An 18,143-nucleotide genomic window follows, 5' to 3' on the forward strand; every position below is an offset into this window, starting at 1 on the left:
ACACACACGCTGTCATGAGAGCAATTACAGTTCACATCTGAGTTTACCCCTGTCACACCTGCAGCCACAAAGAGACTCCGACCAACTGTTCTTTTGTTCAGCAGCCTTCTCCCTCAAAAAAGAAAAAGAGACACACACCTACCTGCTTTGAATAAGCAAAACAGACATGAATCTATGAATAATCACATTTTTTTGCTCCTGCTGTTTTAGCTAGAATGGGACCAGACTTCTCGCTGCGTACAAAAACGTTCACTCAATCATTTCAGTGTGCTCTGTATAGGGAGCGCGTGTAGAAGTCAATTACATAATGTATTATTTGGCAAAATCACATAAAATTTGATGCTATTCAAGTCATCGCTCTAATTTAAAGAAAAAAGCTGTTTAGTCAGTAAATGCATCATGGTAGTTTGACTTAGAGTAACAGTAATTTGTACACTACTCTTTCCATTGCAGTGTGGGATCATTTGAGTCCACTGTACTGTAAGATTTAATACAGCTGACTATATGAGGGAAAACCTCGTGACAGATAAACATTGGACTGTATAATGGATATAACAGTGGATTAAACTGTATAGTAAATGGAGTTGTTTGTGAAACACACATGTGAATCAATTCAGTTATATAAATTGTGTTTATGTGTCATTTCAGTCATTGAAGTATTCATTCCAGACTAAAGACCGCCTCTGTTTTGTCATGGAGTATGTGAATGGAGGAGAGGTAAGACACACACACACACACACACACACACACACACACACAGTTTCATGATTGTTGTGTTGTATGTGGTTACCCATCTTTGTGTTACTGTTTTATACAGCCAGTTAAACCACAACCTCACCACACTAACTGACAGCGATTAGGCACTCCACCTATTCTACTGTGCGCTCAAAGTTGTGTTGAACTCAGATGACGTGAGTTCAACATAACTCACGCCATCTGAGAGCATTTCTTTTTGTCTTCATTTTGATGAGTAAATATTAAACTTCATAAAAAATTATTTATCAGGGTTGTTGCAAGCATTTTAAATACTATTGTATCACTATCCATTTCTACATATGCCAGTGTTAAATCAAACTAAAATAGCCTTTATTCCAAGTTTAAATGAGTTGCTATAGATGTTGTTATTAAAGATGATCTCCTAAACATTTGTCTGGGTTTATAAACGTCTCTCACAGATAAATCCACAATTTTTACATTGGGCAATATGGTGTAAATTGGAGGTATGTGAGTCTGCGACCGCAATGCAGCAAAAGAATGAGATGAATAAGATGTGCAAAGACTCAAGAAGTGGCAAAAGTTTGAGTGTTCGATTGCTTTCTAACAGTTAATTTACTAACCAACTGGCCCCTCGCTTGCCTTCTCATCTCTCTTTCCTGTTCCATCCGTCTCCTGCTTGTGTCTATTTATGAACACACCTATGGGGCAGATATAGCCAGAATGACAGTCGGAGACGAAAATGAGTTTGGATTCCCCCACTTCTCCACTTCTCACATTTTTAATCGGGCCGTTTTTTGCAATCTTGGTTCATTCCCTCAGTGTAACTGTCACCTGCTACCCTCCCTCTTAGTTAGGCAGTTCAGCCAGCGCCAGGCCTGAGCAAACACACACACACACAGACAACACCAGCAAACACACTCATACTTAGACAAACACACACACAGACATTTTTTACCTCAACGGACAAATTGTGACCAAACAGGCACACACATGCACACATGCACACACACACAACCCATTACAAACCTGCCACAGTCACAGCTGCCAGTACACTGATGAAGGCCCACCTGTCGTGTGCCCCCCCACCCGCCACACCACCACACACACACACACACACACACACACACACACACACACACACACACTAGACACGGACACACACACACACTAGACACGGACACCATTTTAGCAAGGTGGTCTGTGAGCATCACTCTAGCGGCCATATGCAAACCTCCCTGAACAATTAATGGGGAGATGCGTGCCCCTTGGCCTCATGGGTAATTTGTTCGACTTGACTGGTGCTCCGCAGCAGGCTGGTGTCATTTTGGTGCCACATGTGCAGCTGTGTGACAGTGATAACTTGACAACTGACAGCTAGGGAGAGAGATGAAGAGAATGTGAGGTAAGCAATAAAAAAGCAAGATGGAGGAGAAACGGGAGGTCAAACCACCCGGGGGGGAAAAAACAAGTTGTATAGTCTTGTACGTAAGAAGTAAGAGCTTCTTGCCAATAACTGAGAGGGACGGATATGAGAATGGAGTAAATGAAGACGGAGGCTCAGGGGGCAAGGCCAGTTAGGCCACTAATGAGTGCTGCACTGGAGGCTGTTGGGATGTGGGTTGGTGGGGGCGCGCCGTTGGCGGCGGCGGCTACGGCGGTCGGCCTATCTTTAACTAGACTGGTGTATTGATTAAACCCTTGATTTGGCCCCCGTCGCCAAACTCCATGCCAGCACCGTGCCAACCTAGCCCAGAGGGTAACGTGGAAGAGGTATGTGAGTGAGTGTGTGCATGTGTGGTGGTGGTGGTGGGGATGCTAGATGAGGCGCCAGCTGCCGAGCGCCTCCACCCACCCTCCTCCGAGATGTCCCCCGCTCCCCACCCAACCCCTCTCCACGCGCACCCCTCACACACACACCACCCCGCTCACCCTCCCCTCCGCTATCTATCATCTCAATATGGTGCGGGCAGCCAGTTTGTGTTGTGCTAATTTCCTCCAATAAATCAGTAATTATTGCTGTGCCGTCCCTGCTGTCTCTCCCCCCTCTCTCTCTCCCCCGCCCTCTCCCTCTCACCCTCTCTCTTCCTCCCTCCTTCTCCCGCAGCTGTTTTTCCATTTGTCCAGAGAGCGGGTGTTCTCAGAGGAGCGCACGCGCTTCTATGGCGCCGAGATCGTCTCGGCTCTCGACTACTTGCATTCAGCCAAGATTGTGTACCGGGACCTCAAGGTAAACAGAAACTGAGAGGGGATGCTGGTTGAGGCGGGGCAGGGATGAGAGTGATCAGATATTTGAGGGGAAACTTTTAGCCCCCGCACCTCTTGTGTTCCACAGTTTTTATTTCTTTTTTTCATCCAGGAGGAGAAGAGTGGCTCAGAATGTGTGGTAATTAAAGAGAGGGACAGGGACAAGTTCACATAGACATAAAGCAGTAAAGAAGCATAGGAGGCGGAGGATGGGGGGAGGTGGAGGATGGGGGGGAGGCGGAGGAGGGGGGGGGGAGGGAGGGAGGGGGTGCTGATGCCACAGAGGTAGAGAGGTAGATGGCTCTGTCTGAGCGTCTGCCTGGCAGCCTTGGCCTCAGCCCTGCTCACAGCAGCCAAGAAAGCAGAAAGGAGAAAAAGCAGACAGAGTGAGAAAAACACTTCAGCCATTAAAATTAAAAGGTTGAGTGGCTTCACTAGACGCCTGAAGTTTATTTCCCTTCTCTGCTTAGAGTTTGTGTGTCTGAGTGTGTGTGTGTATAATACAACATGGGGTAATACAACATGGTTTTCCTTACTTGTCTGACTTCACCGTACAGAAAAAAGTAACAGTCAAATATTTATTAACCTTTTGACAAAAAAAATTTCTTGAGATGAATTCAGGCCAGTTCCTTCTTCTAAGAAATGCATTGTCAGGATTACAGTTTTATCTACCACTTCCACTGAATCTTTTAGATTCCAATGGTGAACATTGCATTGTGGGAATTTTGTTTCCCTTCTAGTTGGAAAACCTGATGCTAGATAAAGATGGCCATATCAAGATCACTGATTTTGGCCTCTGCAAGGAGGGAATCACAGACGCTGCTACTATGAAGACCTTCTGCGGCACGCCAGAGTACCTCGCACCTGAGGTAACTTATCTTTTTTCTTACCTGTTTCCTTTTTCTCAAGTTTTCTTTTGATTTCACTGTTTATTCTTTTCTGGTTCTCTTACACTCATGCTTTAAACCTCTACACCTTCTTTCTTTTCCTATTCTTTATTATTCTCTAAGATGTTTGTTTCATGCTGAGTTTTTCCACCTTTCCACCTCTTCAGTCTCCGTCTTGCTCTCCCTCTGCATCTGTAAGACTATAAAGTCCTATTATTCAGTAAGTTAAGAGTGCAACAGTAGAATAATCTTAAAATCTTGGGTTTTCTAACTTAACAAACAACGAACATTAAGGAATGAAGTATAACAGCATCTGCTACTTTAGTAGATGCAACACATTTGAGAAGCCTTGACAAACCTAGAAGAAGTAATAAGAACCGGGAAGAAAAGATAAAAAAAAATTCAATTCAATTCAAATCAAAAGGCACATTTCTCAGGATCAGTTCACATTACTGTCACTGACTACCTCAAAATATATTTAGTACAGTATGATAGTTCTATGCATCATGTGCAGGTACAACCATATATTTGTCTGCTTACCAAGGTCAAGATAATTATTCCTCAATCCCAAAACAAAATGATACTCAACTCAAAATCAACATCAAAACTTGAATAGATGTGTTCAGTAATATTCTGCTCTACTTACAGTATATCATAGATGACATAAGAAAACATGATTGCTGAATTTAGTGTGTTCAAACATGTGAGACTATGTATAGTACAGGTATTTAGTTACATTATGAATTACATGAAGTGTCCAATGTTGTCAAATGGTGATAGATTTGATGACCAGACACAACACAATGTGGACTCTTTGTGAACTGATTAAAAAAATTGATATATGATGGAAAATTCATATATGTTAAGTTCTGTAAACTGAGCAGATTTACTGAGGCTTTGTAATACATAAAAGCATCTCTGGAATACACACACACACACACACACGAAAACACACACACACACACACACACACGAAAACACACACACACACACACACACACACACACGAAAACACACACACACACACACACCGTACCCTCAACTCATGAAGTGATGATTCAGATACTATCTCACAAGCCCTTACCCATTTCTTCTTATAGAGAAATTTATGTATGTACATTTCACTTGCAGATTACAGAAGCGAACACTTACCATAATATCAGGATGAACAGTAAATATGCAGCTTATCTGTGTGAATGAGGGTGTTGGTTGAATTGGAAAAGGGCAAAGCACAGTGCTTACACATATAAACACACTCTCGCACACAAACTACATTCTTGTAAAAGTTTTTTTTTTTGTAGCCATCCGCTGTCCAGCCATCAGCGCTGCTTCACTCGAAGGCCAGCAGATCAACTGCAGAGAGTGTTGCAGGACTGTGGGTGGTGGAGACAGAGCGATGTAGATGTGGAGATGAAGGCAGGCGGGGAGAGGCATAGTGTATATCCCACTTGAAAAAGTATGGAGGACAATTTGGCGCAGCATTTTGTGCTTTTTTTTTTTTAGAGTCCCTTCCTTTGCGTGCCAAAAGCTGATTGGAGGCTGTTGGTTATTTTTCACAGGATGTGCGTCTGTGTGCATTAATATGTGTGTGTGTGTGTGTGTGTGTGTGTGTGTGTGTGTGTGTGTGTGCGTGCGTGCGTTTGTGTGCATACGCGCGTGTGTGCTGTGTGTGTGAGTGCAGTAGAAAGTGCGGGCTAAAGCGAGGCAGATGGCGGCAGATGGGCGAGGTTGGAGGAAGGTGCTCGGAAAAAACCTGGAAATCTACACCACCGCCGCCGCCACTCACCCGCCTGCACGCTCTGCTCGCCCGCCCGCGTGTAAAAATAACACAGTTTGCTCGGAGCCAAGTTACAGAGATGCAAAGTAGCCGGGATTAAAAAGAGAAAGGGGGAGGTGGGGGTTGAAGACAGAGGAAGATGAGAAGGGAGAGAAAATATTTCAGGGTTACGGGAGTGAAATTCAGACAGTTCCCATGTTTGCCATCAGTGAAAAGGGCAGATGAGAAGTGAATAAAGAGGGTTTGTGTCTACTGCGTGCCTGAAGGAATCATGCACATATACATACAGGGCTGTAAAGTGAATAATTCTTCAGCTTAACTTGTAAAGCATTGGGTTGAAGTGTTATTGTTTGTTTCAAGGATAGTCAAAACGATTTATGTGAGATTAATGAACAATAAGCAGTGTAAGGTCCTTGTAAAGGGATGGAACAGGATCAGAGAAAACACATGGAGTGTTTTTCTGTTTTCTCAAATTTTTTGTGTTTGACACATTTCCTTGCGGCTATTTGTTTTTTGTGTCTGTTGAAGGGGATGGATTTGGCCTTTTTCCATTTGTTTGCATGTGTTTGTTTTTTATTTTGTTTGTATGTTGTATATGTTGGGCATTATGATTTGTTATTTTTACTGTAACTAGATTTTTCATAAAAATAGCAGCACAGTCAGACATTCGCAGAACATGTATGCAAAATGTCTGATCAGGGTCAACATAAACTGATTTCCAAATGATGACACTTTGGAGATATTAGGTCTCGACACCAACAATATGTGGGTGTGTGTTCACTGTGCTGGGTATATGAGGTGTGTTTGTGTTCCCTGTAGCCTGCTGGGTATCTGGGCTGGTACAGCCACAGGCTGTGTGTGCCCGTCCCGTCCCATCTAGTCCTGTCCAGGCTGCCAAAACCCCCGTCCCGTGAGCAGCATCGAGCAGCCACATGGCTGCCCCAACAGGGACCAGGACAGGACAAGACCTTTTCCCTCGCGGCTGCTTTTATCTCATTTTTCTTCTTCTGTCTTGTCCTATTTATTTGTCCTGCCTTTTTCTAAAATACACACACACACACACACACACACACACACACACACACACACACACACACACACACACACACACACACACTCCCATCCCTCCATGCCTAAGGCTGTGGGGCAGCATTCTGGCTCTGTGTGGATTAATCTGCTCCCTGCCTGCAACCGAGCTGCCACCACTTTCTTTGGTCCCAGGACACACACAAACACACACATACACACCCTCTTACAGTGACATACACATACATATACATGCCCAACTGGACAGCTTGCATTTGTATACATTTCTGTACCTTTTTGTTCTAAGACACACAGTCCTGTAGATCAGCATCGAAAACAGCCTTGTAAACTGCTCTGAATTTCATAAACCACACAGTGTGTGTGTATGTGTAACTCCTCAAGGTGCGGGGACTGAAACAACACCAAACATCTCTTAGTTTGCCTCACTCTCAAAACTTTATGAATATGATGAGGACAGATAAATATTCCATCTGCTGTGTTTGTGTGTGTGTGTGTGTGTGCCTGACAGTCTCCCAGCAGTCTAAGCCAGTGTTATCCCTCCAGCCGTACCAATCAATAGTATATCTGGAGCTGGCGGCGCGCTTCGTTCCCCCAGCTCTTCTTTGCAGCTGCCAACACGGTGACCAGCTTAATTCTCATACAAACACACACACACACACACACACACATATATATAAAACAGCACTCATAACTCTCTTATTCACTTCCACGCACATGTTGACTTGCACACTGAAGCAGCCGCCTGCATCATTAGCAGTTTAGTGTTGAGTGTGTGAGCTCAGTTCAGTTAATGACCAGCTTTCTGTGGCATCGAGCTGCTGTGGAAAGTCGCAGGTAGTTTATTTGGTGTTTTCTCTCAATTGGTCTCAGTGCACCATGATATTTAGCATAATTTACAGTTGGGAAATCATCTGAACCTTCATCCAACACTTATTAGGAGAAGCTGCCAAGTAATAAGGATTCCTGATGTACAATATGAAGATAACATTGGCTACTTATCACTGATTTTTTTTGGGATAATGAGTAAGAGATGTTCACCTTTTGTTAAAGCACTATCATTATATGAAATTTAATTGAAGTAGTATCATACAGATTCATTTTGAAATACCATACTCATGGATATTTATCACTAAAACTGACATTTTAGAAACTCAAACCACTTTCTTCTCATCTTTTGACACACTGAGATATGTGAAACATCGGCGCACGGTATTATCACAGTTTTGTCAGTCTGCAGTTTGGATAAAATCTCTTTTCTAATGAATCCAAGCTATTTATGTATTAATGACATCCATCTTGCTGCTGCTAATGGCAGATATGAGTTCGGTGTACAGTATATTTTTAAATCTAGTTATGACATTTGCTGTGTAGTGTTATCGTGTAATTTATAGTAGTTGTGTCAAAAACACATTTTTGTGTGTGTATGTTTGCTTTCATGTATTTATGTCTGTTAGCGTGTGTCCACCCTGCCTGGACCTTTTATTAACTGTGAGTGAGATGTTATTATTATTGGCGAGATGTACAACATATGCTGTTCTGGCTGCTCTCCAGCGCTGCCTGTCTGTCTGTCAGTCACACACACACACACACACAACACAAGCATGCTTCCACACATGTACACTCATCATGTTAATAAGCTTATTATGTTAATGAGGGCCTCAACAGCACCTGAAATTCTTCTCTTCCTGCATCTGTCTCCTTTCCCCCCCCTCTTCCTCAGGTAAGCGAACAGGCACAAGAGAGGATGAAAGAGAAGGAACGAGCAAGGCAAGATACGATTAGAGGACAGAAGGACAGGATAAGACAGGATAGAGTGGACAGCGCAAGTAGAGAGCAGGCAGGGAATAGGAGTATGAAGGCAGCCGAGACACAAGCCTTTGATACGGGAGTGACTTCTTTCACAGGAGCCCTTTCCCTCTCCACACAAAACACACACAACACAGCAGCTCCAAGTATATACAGTACCTGTGCTAGCCAGCGTGGAGGGTGGACTGGCCCTTACCCATGTTGCGTGCTGTTCCTGCCTTTTCCATCCAGGGACGTTCTTCTCTGTCCCTGCCAGGAGAAGATCAGTGTGCCAGAGAGAGCTGGCAGGGACCAGAGGGGGCATCTGGTGGGCCACGCCAGCACAGTGACTCCCTTACTGTAACAGGGGCCTCTGAAGACCTGCCATCCCATGATGTTTGCCTCTGTATGTGTGTGTGTGTGTGTGTGTGTGAGTGTGTGTGTGTGGACTGGGGGGTGGGGGTTTACCGTCTACACCTCAGCCCTTGTTATCCGTGCAGCTACTTCTGTTCATCTCAAACTTTAACTGTTTTTTAATTTTTCCCTTGAGCAGAATGGCATATTGACTCTCCCTTGCCGTCTTTTCTTGCTCATCTGTCTTTTTGTCGAATACCTTGGGCATTCTGTGTTGTCCAATAAAATAAATGCAGAATAAAAGCAGATGTCCAATAAAACAAATGGTCCCAATTAAAAAAAAGTGTCTCCACTCTCCTCAGGTCCTGGAGGACAACGACTACGGTCGGGCGGTGGACTGGTGGGGTTTGGGTGTGGTGACATACGAGATGATGTGTGGCCGACTGCCGTTCTACAACCAGGACCACGAGAAGCTGTTTGAGCTCATCCTCATGGAGGACATCAAGTTTCCGCGCACTCTGTCGGCCGACGCCAAGTCCCTGCTCTCAGGCCTGCTCATCAAAGACCCCAACAAAAGGTATGTATCGAGGTGTAGTGTCACTAAAGATGAGGGGATGTGAACAGATGTACTTTAGTAAGAAAATGTAAAAAGTAAAATACTTTTTATTGTTTTTAAATCTATGAATGGCTTAGCTCCTTTCTATGTTATTGACATACTCACTGAATACATAACAGACAGATCCCTTAGATCGTCATCTATACATTGAATAAATGCCTAATCAGTCATTATGGCCCTACTCTCTGGAATACTCACATGAATCACATGAACATGAACTTTTAAAAGCAGACTAAAAACTATTTTTTCACAAGCTTTTATTTTAAATTGTGTGGTTAACGGGTAAAACTTTTATTTTAGAATCAACAATCATTATTATTATTCCTGTTTTAATAATAATAATACCGTCTTATATTGTTTTGTCATGTATGACCTTTGCCTATTGTTTTTCTATTTTTCTCTTTTTTATTGTAAACCATCTCTCTGTGTTGTTGGACACAATTTAGTGATTCTGCTAAACTGAATATATCTGCAAACCTGACTGAAGGAAGCACTGTTTGAATAAAACAATTCTTACACACACTGTCTTGCTTACTGCTGGTATGTTTATTTTGTAAGAAAATAATACTCTTCCTTATTTACCTGAATGTGTGTGTTTCTCAAGCTTTTTCTTTCACCAACTGACCTAATTAATGCTTGTGCAGACTACATGACTTTCAGCGGTGGCCGAATGCTGTGCTGTTCAGATTACACAACTTGCCTTCTTGTGACGGGAGTCATTGTGGCGTTCACACTACGTGATTGATAGTAGACAGAGGGTCACACACTACACCGGCTGACAACATCTGTGTCACCCGACGGCTGGTCTCCAAACCACGTTTTGTCAAGAAAACACTAGTGAAATGTGAAACGGGAAATGATGCGAAAGTAGACATGAAACAACTGGTTTTTGTTATTATAAAGATAGCTAAGACAAAGAATATGTGTGAAAGAATGGATTAGCACACACAGGTAGCAGGGATTGTCTGAGCTACAGAGAGAGCTGGAGGTGAGTAAAAAAGTATTTTGCAGAGAAAAAGTATGTGCCTGCTCTGCCAGCTGCCTGCTCACATTGGCTGAATGTGGATGTCGAATGGGCCAACTCTTCCAGATATTTATCATGCTAGATATCTGGCTGCCGTCTGCGATGTGTCAATGATGTGTCGTTCAGTAGTTCACACATTGTGACTGGTGACCGCCGATCAATCACTGATTGATCCCCGATTTACCCCTGATCACAGCCTGACGGTCGCCGAGCTCACTGACCGCTGACCACTCACCGCAAATCGGGCTTAAAATTGCGTAGTGTGAACTAGGCTTTATTGTGGTACTCTGATTGGATCATTTACCCAGCATCTATTTTTATACCAATAATAGTCAGTGTTCGGGACTTGTTTTCACTTTTCTTCAAGTTATTTTGCTGAAGAAAGTAATAAATATCTCTTTGTCACTCCTGGTGACTTTGTGGGTTATTTCAGTTTTAGTTTGTTGGTTCAAATGCTGCTTCTACTGATCTCTGTTTTATTTGATTTTTTAAAACATTCCTAACCCTAACCCTAGGCTCGGTGGAGGACCAGATGATGCTAAAGAAATAATGAGACACAGTTTCTTCTCTGGTGTTGACTGGCAGGATGTCTATGATAAAAAGGTATGGAGCAACATGATGGTAAAACCGAAAGTTTGCTATGTGAACTGTGCTATTGTTTTGTACTGTCTAATAAAGCAGAAAGTAGAATGGCGCAAAATAACTCACCATAAAAATTAAGTTATTTAACTCCCTGCATTTTCTTAAGTTAAAATTCCGTGTATTGTATGATGGATTGTACTGTTACAGCAGTTTGGGGTTAACTCATGTAACACATGTAATCTTGCACATATCGCACATGAACACCCGTGGTGTGTGCATCAGAACAGACAGCAATATAAATCACAGGGCATTATGGAGAGGTGTGACCTTGTATCCTGGAGAACAATCCGTCTGTGCATGTGTTTGCTCATGTAACACCACAGAGTGTAAGTCAGTTCCTATGTGTTGAACATCTTCCCTTTACTTTGGTCTCTTCTCTCCTCTCTGGATTACTCTACCACCTCTCCTGTTCTTGACTCCCTCCTTTACTGTCCTTTCCTCCCTCCTTCCCTTTCTTCTACTCCTCACCTGTTTCCTTCCTTTGTGGTAAAACAACACAAAAGTTCAAATGTAAATGCAGAGACAACACACAAACACATCTGACCTGAAAATGTGTTAGGATGACAGATGGGAAACATGTCACACACACACACACATATATCTCAAATCAGAGTGATACAGAATGATTGCATTTTTTGGTCCTCCTCAAGATATTGGTGTCTATGTTTTGAAGCTGTTCAATGGCTTTTACAGCCATTTACAGGACACTGCAGTGCTATCACATAGTCTGCTAATGTAAGTGTCTCTGAATGAGATAGAAAGCTCACAATTTTAAAATGTTGAGATGATGGAAAGCCACTTTTGTGATGCTGCTGAAACTTGAATAAAAATTGAGGTCAGGAGCAACAGGAAATGCGGATAGAGAGAGAGAGAGAGAGAAAGAGCCGGTGTTACTTTACAATCTAAATATTTCCCTCTTTGTTGTCCTCCTCACATCCCTTCCTCAGCTGGTCCCTCCCTTCAAGCCTCAGGTGACGTCGGAGACAGACACCAGATACTTTGACGAAGAGTTCACAGCCCAGACCATTACAATCACTCCACCAGAGAAATGTAAGTCTCTTCTGTCTGTCACACTTAACTCCCTGCATTTTCTTAAGTTAAAATAAGTTATGGCTTTTTTAACTGCTATGATTTTAATGTTTTTATCTTCTGTGAACAAATAGAGTTTATATTTATTATATACACTAAACAAAATTAATAAAAAACACTTTTATTTTTGCCCACATTTATCATGAGCTGAACTCAAAGATCTAAGACTTTCTCTATGTACACAAAAGGCGTATTTCTCTCATATATTGTTCACAATATAGTGAGCATGTTACTCCTTTGATAATCCATCCATCTCACTTGTGAGATGGATGGATTATCTTGACTTGACAAAGGAGACGTGCTCACTAACAGATTTTTGTCAGATTTGTGAACAATATTTGAGAGAAATAGGCCTTCATCATAATGTTAATAAAATTGTTTGCTGCACATTGAGTAGATTGCATTTGTAAAGCACCTGATAGTAATCAAAATCCGTTTTTTTACTATGGATTACTTTAATGATTGTTGTTTTTTTTAAAACAATTTATGAGTGCTCCCTCTCTTTCCTCAGGCGAGACATTTCCACTTGAATTAACCGACGGAACAAACACTCAAAAGTGGTGTTGTCTGTTTATTCAAGTGTCTCCGTAATAGTCCTCGGGCCACATGCAGCTCTTCACAGGCTTTCTGAAATAAAGACACCGGTTTCAAAATGTGCAGCACTGAATTATACATGAGTGGGACCGATGTGTTTCTCTGCGCTAATGTGAGGTTCCACTTGTTTTGTAGGTCGCACATCAGTTAGTTAGCAGGAGATTGGCACATCAAAGACACACTCGTTAATTGAATCGTGTTCTGTTTAAAGCCACAGCACAATAACATGCCACAGACACAATGCTTTGTAAGGTTTGAGATGATAAAATCAACCTGGCAATTTATACATTTCCTGTTTGATTTTATGTATTTATATGAACTGAAAAGTAAATGTTAACAGTAGTAATCAAGTCATTAATTACCTCTGAATCCACAATTTTTCTTTAGTTGACGAGGACGGGATGGACTGTCTGGACAACGAGAGAAGACCGCACTTCCCTCAGTTCTCTTACTCTGCCAGTGGGCGGGAATGAACTGTCCATCACAGCGACATCATCACAGCTGGTCTCCGAGGTCATCAATGTGGGACAAAAAGACCCACTGCTTTGGCCCAACCCAGACTTGAAGGATTTTGCCCTTGTCCTCCTCGTCCTCTCCTCTTCCTCGCCCTCTCTTTTTCACCTCTTCAGTCTGCTTCTCTCTTTTATTTATATATATTTTTTTGTGAAACCCTTTTCAGAGAGAACTTCCAGGCAAAATTGCTTTCTAATCCTGCACTGCAACCCTAGGTGATCCGAACTGTGATGTGATCAGTTACTATGTAATGTCCCTTTAATGACAGGAGCATCACCGGTGGCCTGCTGTGCTTTGACATGTGTCTGTCCTGCCAAACTCTAAAAAAACAAAACAAAACACACCTCTGATCAAGTTAGACAGCTGATGCATTTTTTTAAGGCAACGTTTTTGTGGCTTCTTATCTGTGAGATGGAGATATAGCATTTTAAGTCATTCAAACCCAAACTGCCGTTACCGGTTGTATCTCAGGCTTTTGCAAACAGACGGATGCTCAGACTTGGAGAGACACTCTGGTCTGAGTTCAAATCCTCACGTAAATAATTCTGGGATTGATTGAGGCTGCCTGGCATTGAGGAAGCAGTTGTCATCAGTGAGCAGAATCCTACACACCTCATGTTGTCAAGCAGGATTTGACTCAGGTTTTGCTCAGTGCAATTCATTCTTGTTGTTGCTGCTATTTCAACTACTACAGGTACTACTACTCCTACCACTACTATACTACTACTGCTACAACTGAAACCCGGTGCTACACTATTAGCTTAATGCTGCAGATCATTATACAGGCGCCAGCAACACATCAGCCACCACGTATCTATGCTTTTACAGTTTCAGAACAGGTGTTGCCATTACACCTAATGTATGTCTATTACATGTCAACTCTGTATATTAAGATGATGATAAGATGTCAAGGTTGTGTGTGCGTGTGTGTGTGTGTGTGAGAGAGAGAGTGTACGAGGTATATCGGTTTGTGTTTAAGAACGCACCTCAAAGCACAGCAGTTCAGAAGGATGAAGCTCCCCAACCATGAGCTTTACTACGTTACCCACAATGCAGTGCAAGGTGGTTGTTATATCCATCACAGCGGAGGTGAAAATGAGAGGAAAACGGTTGGTTTGAATGTACCCCCACCCCAAAGTTTGCTTTTTTATTTATTTCTCAACTACATATCCCTAAATCTCTTCTGTCCCAAAAGGGAAAACAAAACCGAGACGGTACTCTGTGTCGATGACGGAAAGCTTTACTGTGACGTATTGTTGTCACGGCTTTGGGAAACCGTATCTCTCTGTGTTTGTGCAGGAAAGGGAAACTGCAGCAGGAACAGATTCACCACCGAGTGAAATAAGAAGTCCTGGATGGCAGGTTGGGCAATGTGATGAGGAGAGTACAGGTGAAAAGCTCCAAGAAAGATGAAATATTTATAATGTGATCATTTATGACATATTGATGAGTGTGGTGACTGATTTCCTGTAAGATTCTTATGAAGGGTTTAAAAAGGAGGTACGCATCAACTGTTATGGGTTTACACCAATCACAGCAATGGCTATATATATAGTTTTATTTATTGTTCTACTCATCGTTTTATATTTAACTTTTTCTATTGTTATTACATTATTTTAGAGAAAAAAACATTTCTTAGGGCTGGGGGAAGAAAAAAAGGCACCTCAAGAAACAAAAATGGCTGAAGAATGTAGGAGGGAAAGCAGATAGCCTTCCTGCTCCATATAATTGTTTATTTTAATGATGTTTTTATGTTGTTTTGTGACCAAAATGTGACAGCTGAGACACGATGGGACACATTAAAGACAGACGATAACTTACCCTGAACTCAAAGAAACGTTTGGGACCCAGAAATGTATTTATTATTTATTTTGTTATTCACTTCTTCAGCTTTATCCAAATCATTCCACAGGTGTTTTGTGTGAAGGATCATCTCACCTCACTGGATATTGACACAAATGTACCCCTTATTCAATCTTACCACAGGTGTGTGTTGGTAAAAGGCTGAGAGAGAGTGAGAGGGAGAGTCGAGGGAGAAAGAAGAAGTGGAAGTTGAGCAGAAAGGAAACAAGTGCAGCACAGAAGTCTGAATGTAAAGCGGTGAGGATGGAAAAGATTCAAAACTGAATTGTAAGTGCTACTGTTTACTGTAAGTGTGTTGAGATAGAGTCTAGGAGAGAGTAAAAAAAGAAGCATAATGTGAGTTTGTAAGGTCGGTCACTGTTTTCCTGTCAGTGCTTTGACTTTTAGATGAGGGAGATAATTTCCCCCTGCTACCTTTATTTTTTTTGGATGAGTTTGGATGATCAGAGTTGGGTGCCTGACCACTAAACCGCCACCTGCACTCTCCTCTGTCTTTAACGTGTGCTGTCATTTCTCCGGTCTGGACGTTTGTTTGTTTGCGTCATGTCTTCCAGTCTGACCAATTTAAAATCCCCACAGTTTCTCTCGTCTTCAAACGCCAGTAAGCCTTATGGTTTAGCTCAGAATGAGGAAAAAAACAAACAACTTTTGACATTCACACACACACACAAAAAAAAAATCACCAGTTGTGAGGAAATATACTAATCTCTACTGCATCAAAGAAATGTTGCAGACGTCACCTCCAATATCTGGAGGATAGTTTAAAAAGAGAGCACCGGGGGATGTGCTCTCATTAGGCACAGAAAATTGTATTCGAATATATTTATTTTAATGTTTTTATTGTCATCGATGGATAACTTGAATTTCTTTTGTATTTAATTTATTTGATGTCATGTTGTTTTGGAGTTTAGCAGTAGGGGGGTATAGTTGTGTTTCACTCTGCAGTTTAAGTTTTAAGACTTCGTTCTAAAAATAAATGCCTCCTTTTTTTCTTTACAGATATCTCTTATATGACACATTACCTGTTTTTCCGCTGCTCTTAAGTCCATATGCTTTACTCTTGCACATCCATTAAATTGCTATTAGCTAGCAAAGGCGCTTTATGGCAGAAAGTATAAAAGGATGGTGCTGGCCTGCATGCTGTAGTCCTCCTCTGTCCGCACTACCAGTCCCGAGTCAAAGTGGCACTCAGAAGTCTTATGAAAAATACTTCTCTGTGATCGATTGAGCCTGTCTGGCACAGCTGAAGCAGCCGAATCCCACCCAGCTGGCACCCTCGACAGGCTCAAGCAAACGCTCCCAAGTATTTGGAAGGATTTCAGCTTTGATTTGACCCAGGTCTGCGAGTGACTGAGGAGTTCTAGCTGTATGTGCACGCTTACCGCCAAAATCATTAGAAACCAGAGTTCATAAAACACTGCTTTGTAGCTTTGGCCACAGCACTTTCACATCCATCACTTTTGATATGATTCAGAGGAATCTGATTCAGCCCTGCTTTAAAGGAAGATTTATAGCTTTTTTTAAAAACATGTTTTTAAGAAAATGAGGATTTTTAAAGCACATCTCCCCTTCTCGTACGACCGATAGCTTTGATGTTGCTCTGATGTCCAGAGTTGGAAAGACCTGGGCGATTGTGTCCCACATGCCAGAGACGAGTCAGTGCTGCCACTGCAGAGTGAGCTGTGGCTCATGCTCAGTGGACATTTTCAGTAAATTGCTCAGTCCTCATGAACTGAAATGTTCGTTGCAACTAAACTGATGTGACAGAGTACTCCTCTTCTGTTCTGAAAAGTTTTCCCTCCTTGTTCAATATCCCACTGATTCAAGTTCATTTACTGGCAGCAACAATGCCAGAGGCTGATCCTGAGGTCAGAGATCATGAGAACAAAACACGCTTTCCTCCGACTACTGTAAGTGGAGAAGGTGGAGCTTAGTAATCCTCCTTATCAGTGTGGGTTTACCTTTAAGACTAAATCAGTCGTGAGCACGTGTCAGTAATTGAACATTGTCTCGGTTGTTCTCACCAAACAGGTTCTTTAACTGGACGTTGACGTCCTCACAGCTTTACTGGTGCCCTCGACTGGTGTGAATCGACAGTATGTGAGATATCCAACACTGCACTGACAGTGTTCACTCTTAAAGCTGCTGCTGTTTGTACTGTACATCTATCACACACCAGATCTGACTCCAGTAGTATTTGAATAATATGTAAAATCCTTGCAAAGACCTCAGCTGCTCTGTATTGATCTCGCCTGTTGTTAATGAGCGAACAGCGTCAGCCAAAAATCACAAGCCGCACCCAGCCTGGCGTTTAATGCCGATAACAAGTAAATGGCTCCAGTGTTTGGAAGGATTTCTGAAAGTATTTGACCTCATGTCTGTGACAGAATCCCCCCCCCCCTCTTCTCTCTTTGGTACTAGTCTACTATCATCATGATTATTAACATGAACAAGCATGAGATGCATTAATTTATAAACAGCAAACGAAAAACGGCAAACATGTACAAATACTACAAAGTGTAATTGAGTCTTAATTTCACATCCGTGTCCACCTACTGTAGCTTTACAGTTGTGTGAGACATTTTTCTGGACAGCTGCCAGCTGTCCAGCTGCAGCGTGGGCCGTGTTTCCCTGAAGCACTGTAATACTGAAGTCAGCTCTGCTCTACGACACGTCAGTAGAGCAGAGACAATGTCGACTCTGAGACAGTGTCGGGAAACTCGGCAGATCGATCAAACAGCCCTTTTCTGTCCCCCATGCTGTTAGGATGCAGTGCTGCTGGCCAGTGAGGCCGCGAGGATGTGAAAACAACAAATTACCATCAACATGAAGCTGTTTTTTACACTGTACATCCTTAGTATTTTTACACATGATGAAATGTATATGATAGGGATGCACATTATTTTCCTTCTTACAGACAGCTTCAATAAAGCACTATGTCAATCTGCTGCGATGGTGTCGACTTGTTTGCTTTGTGGCTAAAATTTATTA

The 18,143-nt window shown here is 42.3% G+C and overlaps 1 protein-coding gene across 4 annotated transcripts in view; it reads left to right on the top strand.

Annotated features, from left to right (window-relative positions):
- The window catches only part of akt3a (v-akt murine thymoma viral oncogene homolog 3a), a 58,375-nt gene extending 40,275 nt beyond the window's left edge, over positions 1-18,100 (top strand). For 3 of the 4 annotated variants that reach the window (XM_038737011.1, XM_038737012.1, XM_038737010.1), the window contains 7 exons: positions 649-717; positions 2,822-2,944; positions 3,702-3,830; positions 9,174-9,388; positions 10,967-11,054; positions 12,041-12,143; positions 13,164-18,100. In XM_038737011.1, the coding sequence (XP_038592939.1) occupies positions 649-717; positions 2,822-2,944; positions 3,702-3,830; positions 9,174-9,388; positions 10,967-11,054; positions 12,041-12,143; positions 13,164-13,249 (813 nt within the window). In that variant the 3' untranslated portion in view covers positions 13,250-18,100. The remainder of the gene's footprint in view (positions 1-648; positions 718-2,821; positions 2,945-3,701; positions 3,831-9,173; positions 9,389-10,966; positions 11,055-12,040; positions 12,144-13,163) is intronic. The other variant, XR_005447199.1, reaches the window with a different exon arrangement.
- Positions 18,101-18,143: the final 43 nt, after the last annotated feature.

The sequence above is a fragment of the Micropterus salmoides genome, unplaced genomic scaffold (assembly GCF_014851395.1).
Source record: "Micropterus salmoides isolate LMB-PRFRI ecotype aquatic unplaced genomic scaffold, ASM1485139v1 Ms_hic_scaffold_22, whole genome shotgun sequence".
Taxonomy (NCBI): domain Eukaryota; kingdom Metazoa; phylum Chordata; class Actinopteri; order Centrarchiformes; family Centrarchidae; genus Micropterus; species Micropterus salmoides.